Source organism: Trachypithecus francoisi, unplaced genomic scaffold (genome assembly GCF_009764315.1).
Source record: "Trachypithecus francoisi isolate TF-2019V2 unplaced genomic scaffold, Tfra_2.0 Lachesis_group5, whole genome shotgun sequence".
In the NCBI taxonomy this organism is placed as follows: Eukaryota; Metazoa; Chordata; class Mammalia; order Primates; family Cercopithecidae; genus Trachypithecus; species Trachypithecus francoisi.
The window spans coordinates 67,134,872-67,153,637 of NW_022681470.1; the positions used below are offsets into that span (position 1 = coordinate 67,134,872).

Here is an 18,766-nt window from a genome sequence, read left to right on the forward strand (position 1 = left end):
TAACATTCAGTAGTACTGAAATATGTCCATATTCCTACCAGACGAATTTTCAGATCTGCTGCCAAAATTAAATAATAGATGTAGTTTCCTAATACCCAGAACAATTAAGCTATGGATAGAATTTCCTTTTTTTTTTTTTTTTTTTTTGAGGCAGAGTCTCGCTCTGTCGCCCGGACTGGAGTGCAGTGGCTGGATCTCAGCTCACTGCAAGCTCCGCCTCCCAGGTTCACGCCATTCTCCTGCCTCAGCCTCCCGAGTAGCTGGGACTACAGGCGCCCGCCACCTCGCCCGGCTAGTTTTTTGTATTTTTTAGTAGAGACGAGGTTTCACCGTGTTAGCCAGGATGGTCTCGATCTCCTGACCTCGTGATCCGCCCGTCTTGGCCTCCCAAAGTGCTGGGATTACAGGCTTGAGCCACCGCGCCCGGCCCCTAGAATTTCCTTAATTTTAAGTTTTTCTTTTATAATTGTTAAAAATACCTTGTATCTGTTATTACTTTTTTTAGTATTCCTAGTATTACAGTATCTGACCTAGAAGAAAATTGTACATTGATATTTTAAGTTTAATATATCGTTATTTTATTATTTTTCATGATGTATGTTTCTTTGTGTTCCATTACCTAAACAAATTTGAGACAACTGTTTTGTAGCTTTGTAAACTACATATACAGCTCACAAGTTAACAGTGAAGCCTGGATTGTGGGATTAATAAACAACAACAATAATACTATCACCACTGTGTCAGGAATTTTGCTATGAGCTTTATGTAGTCTGCTCATTTAATTCTAACAACCACATCTTTAGGAAGTTGTTATTTACATTTTATAAATGAAAACATTAAGAGTCAGAGAACTAAACAATTTGACTAAGTACAAGCAGCTCTTAAATAGTGGAACTACAGTTCAAACCCAGGTCTTTCTGACTGCCAAAACGGTGCTGTTAACAACTATATTATATTGTCTTTTTTGATCCAAAACGTTGTGTGAGAAATTACTTTGATTCAGTGGTACCCTCCAAACATTACCAGGCAAACTCTCTCAGAGGACTAAAGGACCAAAGTAAGATGCTCAAATTATGTATGTGTGTGTGTGTGAGAGAGAGAGAGAGTGTGTGTGTTTTAATTCATTTCACATACAAAGCAAGAAGTAAGAGGAGCTAAATGAAATCAGAAATCCGTTAACACACTTAGGGATAAGCTGCAAGTGGGTATAGGTAGCAAGACCACATTGTGTGAGTCCTGGTTTATGCAGTGCCCATACATCCTATCTCACTGTCTCTTTTCCATCAGCATTCCTATTTATGATGTACAAGGACCAGAGTTGAGATTTGAACAAGAGTACCAAGAGCCAACAGCACACACTTGTTTGTTTTGTGGGAGAGATATAGTTATACTCCTGGCCGTCACTTAAACTTGTCAGTTAGCCTGCTAGGCAGTTGTAGGTTTTATCTGCATTTCTTAAGTAGAGGACATGGGTGACAGAGCTGTCAGCCCAGCTGCATGATCGTGGCTTGTGCATTTCATCCCTTTCTATAGGTAACACTCATTTGATCCATCATATTTTCTATTTAATCTTTCTTTGGCATATAAGTTATTAACTATTTGTATTTAATATCTTATGAATTCTGCCTATGTCTCACAAGCTGCTTCTTAACTCACTATCTATAGTTATCACACACTGTGAGTTTTGTCCGTATTTCAGAAGCTGCTAACTTGCTATCTGTAACCACTTCTTTGGAATTTCCTCCATCCTGCTTATTTTTGTGTCTTTTGTAGTAGCATTGAATATACTCAAACAATATAGCAAATGCACATTACAGAAATATTTAGATGTGAATGGTGGTAGCCTATGCTAATGTGAAATTCACTTTTGTGGTTTTTCAAGTTTATTTTGCATCCTTGTAATAGATATTATGTGTCAGATAGAAAATTCTCACTTTTCTCTTGGTTTAATCCAGGCTGTAGTTATCTTAGAGCCTATCCACATACATGATTAAACTGAGAGAGGAGAGAAGGTTCAGAAGAATTTCATGGGAAGGAGTTTATAAACATTGTTGATGACCTATTGCTATCTAAATAAAGTTTTTTTAAAACTGGTCCAGATACCTTGAAAGGAAGGATTGTTTGCTTATTGCCTATTTTCAGAATACAAATAATGTCTTTTATCTGTAAATGTTCCACCCTTTCAACACTGGGTTTCGCAAGAATTGTTGGCATGTTTGAAAAAAAAAGAAAAAACAATCAGGGAGGCACCAAGAGAAACAAAGTTGAAAAATAGCTATCTGGGACCTGATAAACATTTTTATTGCCTGAAAATCTTAGCTGTCATGATGCTGTTTTAGAAAATCTTTAATTGAAATACCAAAACCATGTAATTAATAACCTTTTAATTACCAATTATAAAGTAGTATACATTAAAACATTTTGCTCTAAACTGTAAATTTTAATAGAATAAGAATATGTTTTGATTTTCTCATACTACATTAAAAACTGAATTCTCTTACGGGAATTTATTCCTTCCCCCCAAGTATTGTTCTTCTGTTGTTTTTTTCCCCCATACATTATACCAACTAGCATGTAAGATTTATAAGACCAAGGACTAACTGGGCATGGTGACTCCACACCTGTAATCCCAGCACTTTGGGAAGCCAAGGCAGGAGGGTTACTTGAGCCCAAGAGTTTGAGACCAGCGTGGGTAACATAGTAAGACTTTTGTCTCTACTAAAAATCGGAAAATTTAGCCAGGTGTGGTGGTGTGTGCCTGTGGTTCCAGCTATTCAGGAGGCTGAGGCAGGAGGATTACTTGAGCATGGGAGGCCAAGGCTGCAGTGAACTGTGATTGTACCATTGCACTCCAGCCTGGTTGACAAAGCAAGACTCTTGTGTCAAAAAAAAAAAAAAAAATGAAGGACTCATGTCTTTTTAGTTCTCTCTGCAGAAAGAAGCACTCTCCCGACCTAAAATAGGGCTTGGCACATAGTAGGTACAGTAGTTATGGTACATGTATAAGCTGCTACAACAAAAAGACCCCTCAGCCCAATGGCTAAGGAACACAGAAACTTATTTCTCTTTTGTTTAACAACAGTGCAGGGTGAGCAGGGGGCTTTGCTCTATGAGATTATTCAGGGACCCAGTTCCTTCTCTTCTGTTGCTCTGCCTTGCCGTAGGGTATTGTCGTAGTCCACATGGTCTGAGCAGACCCACACATCCTGACTGTATATCTGCTTGTGGGAAGAGTGAGACAGAGAGTGGAGAGCAAGTAATTTCTTATATAAACCTGATCTGGATGTTTCACACATAAATTATTTTTGCCTCTCATTGGCCGAAGCTGAGTCATGTAGTCGTATGAGCTATAATAGAGGCACTGAAGTATAGTCTCTTATGGACAGTGTTTTTTCTTTTTTTTTTTTTTTTTACACAAAGTCTCACTCTGTCACTGACACTGGAGTCCACTGGCATGATCTTGGCTCACTGCAACCTCTGCCTCCCTGGCTCGAGCGATTCTCCTGCCTCACCCACCTGAGTAGCTGGGACTACAGGCATCTACCACCCATACCCAGTTAAATTTTGTATTTTTAGTAGAGATGGTGTTTCACCATGTTGGCCAGGCTGGTCTCAAACTCCTGACCTCAAGTGATCTGCCCGCCTCGGCTCCCCAAATCTTGTGGGTTGTATTTCTAGCTAACATTCAGGAAGATTTTGTTTTGTTTTGTTTTGTTTTATAAATGGAAAAAGAGAAGACAGAGATTCAGTAGTATTCACTGCCACGCAAAGTTTAGAAAATTTAAAAAATTTATTAAATTGGCCCACATTTTGAAATGAGAATTATTTAAGATTTATTAAAATACTTGAAGAGGCAGAGTGGTATAGTTGAAAGGTCAGAGACCTAGGTTTGACATTGTTGGTAACTAGCTAAAACCACTATTACATTCTAGATAGATAGACTGGCAGGAATTTGAGACAATTACAGGAAAAATGGTTATAATTTCTTTTAATTTCATAATTAAAATGTACCATTTCAGCCTTTCTTGAACTTTTAAAATGTGTGTTCTGTCATTTTAAATAGTCATTAACGTTAGAAAATAATGTGTTTTTAATTGTGGTTAGAAATTGAAGTAAATATAGTCTATGTTATGGAAAGTAAATATTTGCTGAGATTTTGAGACCTTTATTTATGGTTTCACATTTCCATTGATTTTTAAGTCTAAATATCTTTATATTTTATTACAGATTGGGGTGTTTTAGAACAAACTCTGAAAATGGAGCCAAATTTTTCAATAGCATTATACTTTTACTTATGTTCTGTTTCTCTGCAGCCTGATACTGTGCTGTCAATGGCATTGTTTATAACATTGAAAGTAAAATGTAGTAGTTTTCTACAAAAGGAGCAGATATACCCACTAAAGGATGTATTTTAAATTATCGTTTATAAAAACATACATCACACTTTCTCAGAATTGTAATGGTGAATATTAAATTCTAAACGTGTCTTTATTATCATAAGTTTTGAGTTTAACTTAACTGCTTATAGTAATCTCGCCCTATAGGGTTGCTTTTGGTTGTAGTTGACTGTTAATTGTTATTATATTACTTTCTTTGTGGCAGAATTGTTTTCACATCTTCCTTCTAAAGAAACATCAAGTATTTATTGACATGCTAGGCTAAATAATTGAGTTAAAAACTCTAACATTTAAATTTTCTTTTCTTAGGATATGTCAGCTCAAGGATCATCATCACAGCTTCCTAAACCTTTTGATCCTGAGCCAGAAGCTAAATATGGCACACTGGATGTGACTTTTGATTATGACTCACAAGAACAGAAGCTTCTGGTAACAGTGACAGCTGTCACAGACATCCCAACATATAACAGGACAGGTGGCAACTCATGGCAAGTACACCTTGTTCTTCTACCTATAAAGAAACAGAGAGCAAAAACCAGCATCCAGAGAGGACCATGCCCTGTCTTCACAGAAACATTTAAATTTAATCATGTTGAATCTGAGATGATTGGAAATTATGCAGTTCGGTTTAGACTGTATGGTGTACATCGCATGAAAAAAGAAAAGATTGTGGGGGAAAAGATTTTTTATTTAACAAAATTGAATCTTCAAGGGAAAATGTCATTGCCTGTGATATTGGAACCTTCTTACAATCATTCTGTGAGTATCTCATCAAATGGCCTGAATACAGTTTATGTTCATGGTTTATAGTGTACACAATTTTAAAAATCTTTAATCAAGCCAACAAGTTTGTCAGTCTATTTTTTAACATGGTAATCATGCCTTTTCAAAAATAAGCCCTGGATAGATAGATATACTTTTTCTTACCTAAAAAAATTGCCCTTGAAGATAATTTGTGATTTATGTCTTTTATTTTATCCTTCACAGAGTTTTGGCCCAGGGTTTTACATGTTTGTTTTTTTGTTGAACATTTATTAAATGTTTGATTATGAAGTCATCCAAACTCCTTATAGAATTTTAAGTATCAGCCCCATATATTATTTGCTATATGGCAGAAAGGATTTGCCCTTACAGAATATGTACTGCTCCCTAGGTCATGACTGGATATGTTTCCAGAACTTCTGTGAAATTATTTTAAAGTTTCAAAATAAATCTGGCCTCAGTAGACTTTCCACCCTTTTTAAACAGATTGTGAAGTATTTCAAGAGAACCCTTAAGCTTAGTACTTTGAGCTAGTTCTCTCTTTTCTCTTTTTGTCCTCCAGATGATAATCACATATAAATCTCTCTTTCTGTCTTCATATTTTAAAGTAAATTCCCACAAGGCATTGCAAATCACAGGAGAGAAATGTCTGCACTGTTTATTTAAACCAGGGAGATACATTATGCCACATTTAGATTATGAAAAAATCTGTGATATGCTATAAGTGTGCATTACGGTTTATATTTATTCCTCTCTGTTATTTTGAAAACAAAGCATTTTAAAAATACAAATATACAGATTTTAGAATAGATTTATATTTTAAAATAAAGGTATACTATTTTAGTGTTGTTTTAAGCTTTTAAATGTGTAAGCTTCAGTCCAAGTAGTTTAGGGTCTCATTGCATTTACACCAGGCAACATTTTATGTTGTAGGAACTTCATTCACAGTCAGACCATACCAGTTTAACTAAATGATTTCAGTGTCTTTAAGTACAAAATGATGATGGTAAATATAGTATATTCATATGGGTTTCTAGGATAAGAATTAATATCTTTTGGGAAAATTGATAACTTGTTATCCTTTTACATTTTCAGAATTATCATTTTGGGGAAATGCCTTTTTAAAATAATAGCAGCAGCTTATAAGAGGGGAGAAAAAAGAGTGCAGGCAATATTTCAGGGGGGAAAGAACAAATTTTTCATAAAATTTAATTATCTACAGTTATTAATATGATTTCTAAACTTTTTCATTATTTGGTCTGGGTGATCACTAGTTATTCTGTGGAAAATATGCCCTTATCTAGAAATAACTTATTTAAATTAGCAGAGAAAGACTCTGTCATCAAGAGGTATGTAATTTATCTGTTCCCAATTGTGTTTTAATTACATTCATTTCACAAAGAGAATGAAGTCATAGAAAATAATACTGTCTTATCTCTGTTCAAACTAAGCAATTTTTTAATGGACCTACATTACATGTGTTAGCTTCTAGTCATTGATTCTATGATCTTTTTCTGCCAACCAGTACAATAATTGAGGAAAAAGTGCTAAATAAATAGCTTGTAAGACATAACATTTCTTTTTTATTAACTTTTATTTTAAGTTCAGGGGTACATGTGCAGGTTTGTTATATAGGTAAACTTGTGTCATAGGGGTTTGTTTTACAGATTATTTCATCACCCAGGTATAACCCAGGTATAAAGCCCAGGACCTAATAGTTAATTTTGCTGATCCTCTATCTTCTCCCACTCGCCACCCTCTGATAGGCCCCATTGTCCGTTGTTCCTTTCTAAAGATGTAACATTTGTATTTGAATAAAACTATCCATCTTCTGCCCTTAGAGAATATTTTCTCTGTGTTGACATGCTTCTCAAATTTAGTACCCTGTATTTAATTATTCTTCTTTGTTGCTTTCCTTCTTTCTCCACCTTCTCAAATCTCATTGATTCCTTTTGGCTTCTGTGCTATCAGTTATTTAGTTGTTAAAATATACCAATAGAGTGTGTATATTCTATATATACTATAGTATTAATGTTCTCTTTGCTGAAGTTTTAATATTAACTTTGTGGGGAGATCTTGTGATTACAGTTTACTTGGGTGAGTTTGGCTCTAATTTTTGTAAGATGTAGTAATATATCTGTAAGAGATATACTCATAATTAAACATTTGTTCTAGTTTCTTTTTTTTCCCCCAGAGTCAGGGTCTCACTCTGGGAAAAGTCAGGATCACCCAGGCTGGGGGTGTAGTAGTGCAATCATGGCTGACTGTAGCCTGAAACTCCTGGGCTTAAACGATCCTCCCACCTCAGCCTGTCAAATAGTTAGGACTACAGGTGCACACCACCAGGCCTGGCTAATTTTTTTTTTTTTAGAGATGGGGTCTTGCTATGTTGTCCAGGCTGGTCTTGAACTCCTGGCCTGAAGCGATTCTCCCACATCAGTCTCCCAAAATGCTGGGATTACAGGCTTGAGGCAGCATGCCAGGCCTTCTGGTAGCTTTTGAATACTTACTTATTATTGTTGTCATTTTTGTTGTAAGGATATTAGCCTTTTGGCAAGGAAAATTTTAATCCAGCCAAAGAGCTTGCAAACTACCATTAAAACACATTTAAGCTTACAGTTTTTTTTCATAGATAATAGGAAAATAGAATTTTGCATATAAAATTTAGTTTTATAGCTAGTTTTGCAGGAACTGATTGAGAGAAAAAAAGACCAATGTCACCAAAATGACTTTCTGAGGACTAAACAGTGGGTTTCCCTGAGAATAAGATTAAAGTTTAACATTAAGGCCGGGGCGCAGTGGCTCGTGCCTGTAATCCCAGCACTTTGGGAGGCTGAGGCAGGTGGATCACGAGGTCAGGAGATTGAGACCATCCTAGCTAACATGGTGAAACCCCATCTCTACTAAAAATACAAAAAATTAGCCAGGTATGGTGATGTGCACCTACAGTCCCAGCTACTTGGGAGGCTGAGGCAGGAGAATGGTGTGAACCCAGGAGGTGGAGCTTGCAGTGAGCCAAGATCACGCCACTGCTCTCCAGCCTGGGTGACAGAGCAAGACTCCATCTCAAAAAAAAAAAAAAAAAAAAATTAAAATACCATTTGAAGTGTTCCTTCTTGATCATTGCATGATAGAAAATATACTAAGAGTTAAAAAGCATAATTTCTTTCTACTGACTAGCCATGTAAACTAAGTAAATCATCTGATCATTTTGGGTATCAGGTTTCTCATTAGTGAAATGAGAGGATTAGACCAAGTGATCTCTAAAGGTCTATCCATCTCTGATATTATCTAATTATGCTAGTATATGTTGGGGAAGGAGTTAGGTAGGAACAGAAATTGGTGAATTTTAAATGAGTTTTGTACGCTTGATATAACATTTTGTGGCAGACATGTATTATGTTTTCTCACTCTTCCACCTTTTCAGTAACTATCTGGGAATAACTATGTCTGCCTCCCTAAGGTAAGCCATAAGTTGACTTTCCCAGTCTCACTGGTAGGTACGGCAGGAGCTGTGTGACCTAGACTCTGCCACTCATATTCATTTTCTTTTTTTTTTTTTTTTTTGAGACGGAGTCTCGCTCTGTCGCCCAGGCTGGAGTGCAGTGGCCGGATCTCAGCTCACTGCAAGCTCCGCCTCCCGGGTTTACGCCATTCTCTCGCCTCAGCCTCCTGAGTAGCTGGGACTACAGGCGCCCGCCATCTCGCCCGGCTAATTTTTGGTATATTTTAGTAGAGACGGGGTTTCACCGTGTTAGCCAGTATGGTCTCGATCTCCTGACCTCGTGATCCGCCCGTCTCGGCCTCCCAAGCCACTCATATTCATTTTCAAGAAACCTCAATACAGACTGAACAAAGAAGCAGGCACTGCACTCAGATCATGTTTCCATGAAGTTGATGGTGGAGGTATCTGGTTTTCAGAGGCAATAGTAACTCTGTTATAAAATAGCTCTGCTGATGCAGAAATGGTATTGGTGCTGGGCCACTAACAGTTGCAATAGAGAAAAGTCCTTGGCAGAAAAGAATCCAGTGAGAACAGCAGCAGGTTCTCCTCACCCGACCTATTCTGTAGTATGGTTTTTAGACTTCATTCTTGAGAAGCTTAATCATTAACTTGGTTCTTTATTCATCCCTATTCCTTTAATAAATTACTATTCCACTTAATGAGTCAGTTAGCTTCTGTTATTTTCAAATAAGAATCGTGAAATAGCCATATGGTTTACTATTAACTTGCTTTATACTGTCTTATGCCAAACTCAGTAGCTAGAATGTTGTCAGTTATCCTTCCTACCATGGTATATATCCCTCTCATAATTTGAACTCTTCTTACATACTCAGCTTTGTTCAGATGGCACTCTTTCTTAGCATATAACCCCAATTAATTTCTTCACTTGGATTTTTGGTACTGTATTACTCTCTGTAACAGTTGCATAAAGTAGCCTTTCCCTTTTTCCTCATCCTGGTTTTACGTCTAATTGCAGCTTATTAGATTTGTTAATATTATTATATTTGATTGATTAATAATAAAACTTTATTCTTTCTCTCACAAACATACACACAACCCTTCCTGTACAAACAGTATTTAATTAGCCTGATCTCTTCGGAGTGGCTAGCAATAATAGTAGTGAGGTTACCTACACATTGGACAGTTCTCCTAATATAGGAATCTTTATTACATCCTTGGTTTACTTTAAATAATATATATGGTTTTTGGTGAGTTGCCTTTTAGGAAAACTGATATTTGACAAAGCTGTGTTGTATTTCATCTTGAAATAAGGTTCTCTACATTAATAGATGAGCTGCAGGCGTACCTGTTTTTTTTCTGTAGACAAATGGTTCTCAAAGTATGATTCCTGGACCAATAACATCATCACATAGGAACTTGATAGAAGTGCAGATTCTCAGTCCCTCTCTGAAACTTTCTGAATTAAAAAAAAACTCTGAGGGTAGGGCCCAGCAATCTGCATTTTAACAAGCACTGTACATTATTCTGATATACATTAAAGTTTGTGAATCACTGCTTTTGACCAGGGTTTGCAAACTACGACTTGTAAGTCAACTGTGGCATGTAGCCTGCTTTGGTAAGGTCTGTTGCTCCTCTCTGCAAAAGCTGCATAGATTACCACTCTGTTGAACTCAGGTGTGGCCACATGACTTGCTTTTAACTTCTGCTCATAACCTTTAAGAATCAGAATAATTCTTTCACTATTATGGAAGCATGTGTGGAAATGGAGCCTCTTTGAGCTTTGAAGGAAGCCTCTGTTGCCGGTCCAAAATCCATATGTTGTATAAGGAGGAAGTAAACCATTGTTGAATTAAACTGCTGAGAATTTGGAGTTCTCTGTTACTATATAATCTACCCTTGCTGATAAAACATTTGCTCTTCTGACTAAGGAGTACATTAACCCCTGTGGGAAGAGAATCAGATGAAGCAGGTAATATAGTTTGGATGTCCCCTCCAAATCTCCTGTTGAACATGTTGAAATGTAATCCGCAGTGTTGGAGGCGGGGCCTAGTGGGAGGTGATTGGATCCTGGGGGCAGATTTCTCACAAATGGTTTATTTTAGCACCATCCTCTTGCTGCTGTCCTCACGATAATAAATTATTTATCATGGGATCTGATTGTTTAAAGGTCTGTAGCATCTCCCTCTCTCTCACTCTTGCTCTCTTCATGTAATGTGCCTGCTTCCATTTTTGCCTTCTGCTGCGAGTAAAAGCTCCCAGTGGCCTCCCCAGAAGCTGAGCAGATTGCTGCACCATGCTTGTACAGCCTGCAGAACTGTGAGCCAATTCAACCTCTTTTCTTTAAATTGTCCAGGTACGTCTTTATAACAACATAAGAATGGCCTAACACAGCAGGGAATTGACTAATGCAGTTGCCTTCTTCTGAAAGAATCTAAGGCACCATATGTGTTCCAGATTCGATTACCTGGGAAGCAGACTCTGAGAGGGAGTTTAGTGTGCCAAATGTTTGTTAAGGAGTGCTCTTGGGATTCATACTTGTAAAAGAGAGGAGATGGAAGCAGGATTGGGCAGAGAGAAGTCAAGCTGCAGTACACACCCAATGACAGTCTTAGCCAACCCCCAGGGAACTCTGGAACTAAAATAGTCCTTTAGAGTTGTCCCCATTTGGGCTGAGATGGCTAGGCCTTTATACTCCCATCAGTCAGTCATTGGATATTGGTTGCCCCTTGTATTAGTCTGTTCTCATGATGCTAATAAAGACATACACAAGACTGGGTAATTTATAAAGGAAAGAGGTTTAATTGACTCACAGTTCCACAGGGCTGGGGAGGCATCTTGAAACTTAAAATCATGGCAGAAGGGGAAGCAAACATGTCCTTCTCCACATGGCAGCAACAAGCAGAAGTGCCAAGGAGAAGGGGGAAAAGCCCCTTATAAAACAATCAGATCTCGTGAGAACTCACTCACTGTTACGAGAACAGCATGAGGGTAACAGCCCCCATGATTAAATTACGTCCCACAGTCCTCCCATGGAAGCGGGATTATGGGAACAATTCAAGGTGAGACTTGGGTGGGGAAACCGCCAAACCATATCATTCCGCCCCTGGCTCCCCGCCACCAAATCTCATGTCCTCACATTTCAAAACAAAATCCTGCCTTCCCAACAGTCCCCCAAAGTCTTAACTCATTCCAGCATTAAGTCAAAAGTCCAAGTCCAAAATCTCATCTGAGACAAGGCAAGGCCCTTCCACCTATGAGCCTGTAAAATAAAAAGCAAGTCAGTTACTTCTTAAATGAAATGGGGGTACAGGCATTGGGTAAATACACCCATTCCAAGTGGGAGAAATTGGTCAAAACAAAGGAGTTACAGGCCCCATGCCAAGTCCAAAATCCAATAGAGCAGTCATTAAATATTAAAATTCCAAAATGATCTGCTTTGACTCCATGTCTCACATCCAGGTCATGCCGATGCAAGAGAAGGGCTCCCACAGCCTTGGGCACCCCTGAAAGGGTGACCTTGGGTGAGGCAGTTCTTTACAGTTCAGTCAGTTCCTGAAGGGACTGACATTGAAGGCTGTCTTCCAACAGCGCTACCAACAGCTAGGGCAACAGTCTCTTCGTAGATATATAGGGAATTATCTATTGACAATTACCATTGTCAGCTACAATTCAAGGTGAGACTTGAGTGGGGAAACAGCCAAACCATATCTTTCCACCCTCGGCCCCTCCCAAATCTTATGTCCTCACCATTTAAAACAAAACCATATTGACATTCTATTGACAGTGTATCACAGTGTCTGTCAGAGCTATAAATCTGGACAGTATAAAAAATCATACTGTATTTGATTTTTTTTAACTGGAAGGCAGACATAGGGCAGATGGAAAGAAATGTAAGAATGCTAATATGCTAATGTAGTTAAGAAAAATGACTAACCCTCTCCTATTTAACTTAGAGAAGGATTATTTAGAAAATAATCAGCAAGGAAGAAATATTTATGTAAAGTTCAACTATTCATTTTATTTCATTTTTTCTATTAAATTTATGTAAGGTAAAATGGATTTTTAAATAAAATAGCTATAGTTTGATCCCATTTTTATAAAAGTATTTCTATTCCTTTTTCTGTTAGTATATATTCATAGAATGATGCCTGCAGAATGTTTACCTAATAGCAATTTATGAATGGTTTAGGTTTATGGTGATTTTTTTTTACTTCTATCTTTGTTTATTTCTGTCTTTGTTTAATTATTTATGATAATCATTTGTCAGTTAAAAAATGGAGAGTCAGAAGGGGCCAGGGAATTTGGACCCTGGTCAGTTTGGTGGGGATGAATAAGTAGATAAGTTGATAGCTGGATTCTTTAAGATAAGTGAAAGGATGGGAGAAAACACAGGACCATAGTGAAAACTTAAATTTTCTTAAGTTCTAATGATAGAGGGTACTTAATATTTTCTTAGATGTGTGTATATCATTAAATCTGACTCTCGCTTACACTTCTATGTGAACACAAAGCAGTTCTGGAAGTAGACATGAGAGTAGATGATTGTCTTGGGTGAGAAGAGAAGATCTTCAGGAACTCCTAGATTTAAAAATTGGAGAAAAGAGAGGTAAAGTAGGAAGAAAGAGGCAGTAAGAGATCATGAAAGCCAAGAATGAAATTCATGAAGGAAGGAATAATCAGTTTTGTCAGATGTTGCTGATGGAAAGAATAATCTGAATATTAAAAACTGTGTGTTGGATTTAGGATATGGAAGTTATAGATAGCTTTTCAGGGGCTAATTTTGATACTGTGAAGGGGCTAGAATCCAAACAAGAGTGGCAGTCATTTAGACATTTTTTTCACCTAATCTGGCTATAACAATAGGAAGAAAAAGAGGACAGTATTTGGAAAGTGAGGGTTTAGGGAGAATGTTTTTGAGCTGAGGAGAGCCTTGGGCATGTTTAAATATTAATGCAAATGATTTGATTTAAAAAAGGACAAATAAGAGAGCCATTAATCAATGTGTTTGGGATAAACAGAGAGGCAAAAGTGTTAGAGTATTTTCAAGAGATTTATTTAAATGGTAGATCATGAAATGAATAAAGAGAGAAGTGAAGCCAGAAAGGGGATTATGGGCAGGAGAAGTAGAAAGGTTAGTGGACTGAAAGTCCCAAGGATATCAAGAAAGAGATGTGAGAGGAGTAGCTAAGCAAGAAGTGTTGAAGGATGGCAGACTGTGGTTGAAAGGGGAATGTTTTCAGTTCATTTGAAGTGGAAGGAGAAGGGTCCAGAGTGTGATGGTGGAAGTGGGCATCTGAGACAGAGTAAAAGGTACAATTACTGGAGAGGGATACTTGTCAAGAGGGCTGGGTTCTTAGATAGGCTGAGTGGACATGGAATTTACAAAAGATGATGACAGAAGTTGAAGTGTAAAAAAAAGGTTGAATTCAGAATCAAATTTTCAAGAAAAAAACAACTGCATGAAAAAGTGGGCAAAGGATATGAACAGACACTTCTCAAAAGAAGACATTTATGCGGCCAACAAACATATGAAAAAAAGCTCATCATCACTGGTATTAGAGAAATGCAAATCAAAACCACAATGAGATAACATTATGTATTAGAACACCAATTAGAATGGTGATCATTAAAAAGGCAGAAAACAGGCCGGGCACGGTGGCTCACACCTGTAATCCCAGCACTTTGGGAGGCCCTTCCAGTGAATGACTCCAGCTTCCTTTGGAAGTAAAGCAGCCTTGAGAAGAGTTTTTATTAAAGAGGCATTAATGATGGAGGACCCTTGCGTAGTGAGGAAACCTCTTTTTGCCTATATGACAGCATGGTGGTGCGGGATATGGAAGGCATGTTTAGAGTCAGTATAAATATTGATGCATAGTCTTTTTCAAGAGTGAGGGCTCGAGTTAAGGCAATGAGTTTGGCTTGCTGAGAGATAGTGGAGGGGGGGCAGAAAGTATATGTGTCAGGTGTGAGGAAGAAAATAGATTTTGCAAGTTATGAGAACTGTAGAGAGTGAGATGAGCATAGTTTTTGATTTTGAGGGCCTCTAAAAGTATTAAAGCAGCGACAGCTGCCGTACGCACATGTGAGAGCTAGGCTAAAACAATAAGGTCAAGTTGTTTGGACCAAAAGTCTACAGGGTGTGGTCCCAGCTCTTGTGTAAGAATTCCGTCTGCACAGCCCTGCACTCCGGCTGTGTATAATGAAAAGGGAATGATGAGTTAGGGAGAGCTCGTGTGGGAGCTGTTGTTTAAGGAATGGAAAGGGGAGTGGGGAAAGGATTTAGGATTTATGGGGTCAGCTAGGCTTATCTAGAACAGAATAATGGGTTGTGGAGGGAGGTATTGAGGATAGGAGAGTATATGGGTTTGGCACCATGGGGTCGATAGGCAAAACAATTTGGTTGATAAGGCGCAGATCCTGAACTAACTTGTAAGACTTGTCCGGTTTTTTTGGACAGGCAAAATGGGGAATTGTAAGGAGAGTTTATAGGCTTTAAAAGGTCATGTTGTAACAGGCAAGTGATAACAGGCTTTAATCCCTTTAAAGTGTACTGTGGAATGGGATATTGGCATTGAGTGGCGGTAAGGGTGATTAGGTTTTAATGCGATGGTAAGGGGTGCATGATTGGTTGCTAAGGAGGGAGTAGAGGTGTCCCATACTTGTGGTTAAGGTGGGGAGATACAAGGGGAGGATGTGAAGGAGGCTTTGAACTGGGGAAAAGGGTGGCAATGAGGTGTGGCTGTAGCCTAGGAATAGTCAGGGAAGCAGATAATTTAGTTAAAATGTCTTGACCTAATAAGGGAGGTGGGCAGGTGGGGATAACTAAAAAGGAGTGCATAAAAGACTGTTGTTCAAGTTGGCACCAGAGTTGGGGAGTTTTAAGAGGTTTAGAAACCTGGCCGTCAATACCCACAATGGTTACGGAGGCAAAGGAAATAGGCCTTTGAAAGGAAGGTAATGTGAAGTTGGTAGCCTCCGTATTGATTAAGAAGGGAACAGACTTACCTTCCACTGTAAGAGTTACCAAAAGCATCTGTGATGGTCCAGGAGGCTTCTGAGGCAATCGGGCAGTGTCAGTCTTCAGCTGCTAAGCCGAGAAGATCTGGGAAGGAGTCAGTCAGAGAGCCTTGGGCTAGAGTTCCAGGGGCTCTGGGAGTTGCTGCCCGGCAAGCTGGACAGTCGGATTTCCAGTGGGTTCCCACACAGATGGGACATGGCTTAGGAGGAATCCCAGGCTGTGGGCATTTCTTGGCCCAGTGGCCAGATTTCCAGCACTTAAAGCAAGATCCTGGGGGAGGAGGTCCTGAAGGAACGCCTGACCACTGTGGCTTAGGCATTTTGACATTTTTGTGTGCTGAAGATATGGCTGAGGTTTCTCTCATAGTAGAGGCAGGTAATTGCAACTCTTCTCTATTATTGTACATCTTGAAGGCAAGGTTAATTAAGTCCTGTTGTGGGGTTTGAGGGCTGGAATTTAATTTTTGGAGCTTTATTTAATGTTGGGAGTGGACTGGGTAATAAAATGCATATTGAGAATAAGATGGCCTTCTGACCCTTCAGGGTCTAGGGCTGTAAGGCATCTAAGGGTTGTTGCCAAACGGGCCGTGAACTGGGCTGGGTTTTTATATTTGATGAAAAAGAGCCTAAACGCTAACTGATGTGGGAGAGGTCAGATAAAGAAAAAGGAGCATTAACCTTTACTATGCCTTTAGCTCTAGCCACCTCTTTAAGAGGAAATTTTTTGGCAGGTTGAGGAGGGCTAGTCACGGAACGAAACTGTAAGCTGGACCAGGTGTGAGGAGGGGAGGTGATAAAAGGATTATAGGCTGAGGAAGAATTGCTCAGCCTAGCGAGGAGCAGCCTGGGGAGGGGAGAGATCACATGGGTCTGTAGAAAAGGAAGATTGGAAAGACTTAGCAACGCTTGGGGTTGGGACTGAGAGGATAGGCGGAAGGGAAAGAAGGAAGATTTGGGATGAGTTGCATTGGGAACAGAGACTAGGGAGGGACCGATGTGTAAAAGAATGCCTGGATATCAGGCAACTCAGACCATTTGCCCATTTTACAAGAATTGTCTAGATCTTGTAGGATGGAAAAATCGAAAGTGCTGTTTTCTGGCTATTTGAAACCATTGTCGAGTTTGTATTGGGGTTAAGCAACATTGTAGAAGAAAATAAGGCATTTAGGTTTTAGGTCAGGTGTGAGTTGTAGAGGTTTTAAGTTCTTGAGAACACAGACTAAGGGAGAAGGAGGAGGAATGGAGCGTGGAAGGTTGCCTATAGTAAAGGAGGCAAGCCCAGAGAAAAGAGAGGGTAGAGACACAGAGAGAAGGGTTGGGGGGTGCTTGCCTCCCAGGAAAGTGGTGCCACTAAGGGTGAAGGATCAAGGCAAGCGTCCCCGCAGTGGTCAGACACCTCTGAAACATGGGTGAATGATCAAGCAGGCGTCCCTGCAGTGATTAAACACCAAGGGAAGACTGTCTTCCCGAGTCTGTTACCGGTGCCAGGGTTTTGGGTTCACGGATAAAACTTGTCTCCTCTGTCTCTACCAGAAAAGGAAAGGAACTGAAATTAAGAGAAGGGAGAGATTGAAGGATGGCACCAAGGTTGAAAGGAGAAAGAGGTTGAGGGATAGTGAGAGAGGTTGGAGGAGAGTAAAAAGAAGCCACTTAGCCAATTTAAAATTGGTGAGATGTTCCTTGGGCTGGTTGGTGTGAGGACTCGAGGTGGGCGGGGGATCTTTCTCACAGAGCGTAGAGCAGGAGGACAGGGGATTGATCTCCCAAGGGAGGTCCCCCAATCCGAGTCACGGCACCAAATTTCACACGCGTCCATGTAAAGAGACCACCCAACAGGCTTTGTGGGAGCAATAAAGCTTTTTAATCACCTGGGTGCAGGTGGGCTGAGTCCCAAAAGAGAGTCAGCGAAGGGAGATAGGGGTGGGGCTGTTTTATAGGATTTGGGTGGGTAGTGGAAAATTACAGTCAAAGGGGGTTGTTCTCTGGGTAGGCGGGGTGGGGGGGTTCACAAGGTACTCAGTGGGGGAGCTTCTGAGCCAGGAGAAGGAATTTCACAAGGTAATGTCATCAGTTAAGGCAGGAACTGACCATTTTCACTTCTTTTGACATTCTTCAGTTACTTCAGGCCATCTGGATGTATATGTGCAGGCTTGGGCCCAGAGGCCTGACGCTAATTATTGCTGTATAAATGTTGAATGAATGGATGGGTGAATAAGTTCATAGGATATGTATATTATCTCTGAGTTTATTGCCTCTGGTCTCATTTTGCAGCTAATCTTGTATTATTGAACTTGGTTTTGTTTTGTTTTGAGATAGAGTCTCGCTCTGTTGCCAGGCTGGAGTACAGTGGCACAATCTCAGCTCACTGCAACCTCCACCTCCCAGGTTCCTGGTTTCAAGTGATTTTCCTGCCTCACCCTCCCAAGTAGCCAGGACCACAGGTGTGTGCCACCATGTCTGGCTAATTTTTGTATTTTTGGTAGAGGTGGAGTTTCACCATGTTGGCCAGGCTGGTCTCGAACTCCTGACTTCAAGTGATCTGCCCACCTTGGCCTCCCAAAGTGTTGGGATTACAGGCATGAGCCACCGTGCCCAGCCTGAACTCGTTTCGTATCTTCATCTAGATTTTAAACACTTGGAGAAGAGAGACTGTTTTATTTATGTGGTAGTTTTCATAGCATCTAAAACACAGGTGTTCAATGAACACTTACTAAATTTATTCATCAACATGTTCAAGTAAATCTGATCATTCTTAAATTCTTATTCAGTTTCATATAATATAATATTATTTCTTGAGAGGTGTCAGTATCCTGGCCCTACTAAGAATCTTTTATAACCTGGGATACAATAAGCATGCGTCTCAGGGTATTTAAACACATCAGGAGTTTTATTTTTAAATAATAATTGATTAATTAGGGATATATGTGCATATGCCATTTCTCAGTCAAGAACATAATGCCACAGACTCTTAAAAGTGAGCTACTTTATGACTTACTACAATGATGAACTTGTAGATAGTTGTAATTTCAACCTTTAATTTCTAAAATTCCTATGTGTCAGAAATAGCCTATCTTTTATGTTAATGGATTAAATCAATTTAAATCAATTCAGTTTGATGTTTATA

The 18,766-nt window shown here is 39.3% G+C and overlaps 1 protein-coding gene across 3 annotated transcripts in view; it reads left to right on the forward strand.

Moving 5' to 3' along the window:
- Positions 1 to 18,766, forward strand: part of SYT14 (synaptotagmin 14) — a 227,062-nt gene that overhangs the window by 150,455 nt on the left and 57,841 nt on the right. For all 3 annotated transcript variants that reach the window (XM_033197016.1, XM_033197018.1, XM_033197017.1), the window contains one exon: positions 4,707 to 5,156. In XM_033197016.1, the coding sequence (XP_033052907.1) occupies positions 4,707 to 5,156 (450 nt within the window). The remainder of the gene's footprint in view (positions 1 to 4,706; positions 5,157 to 18,766) is intronic.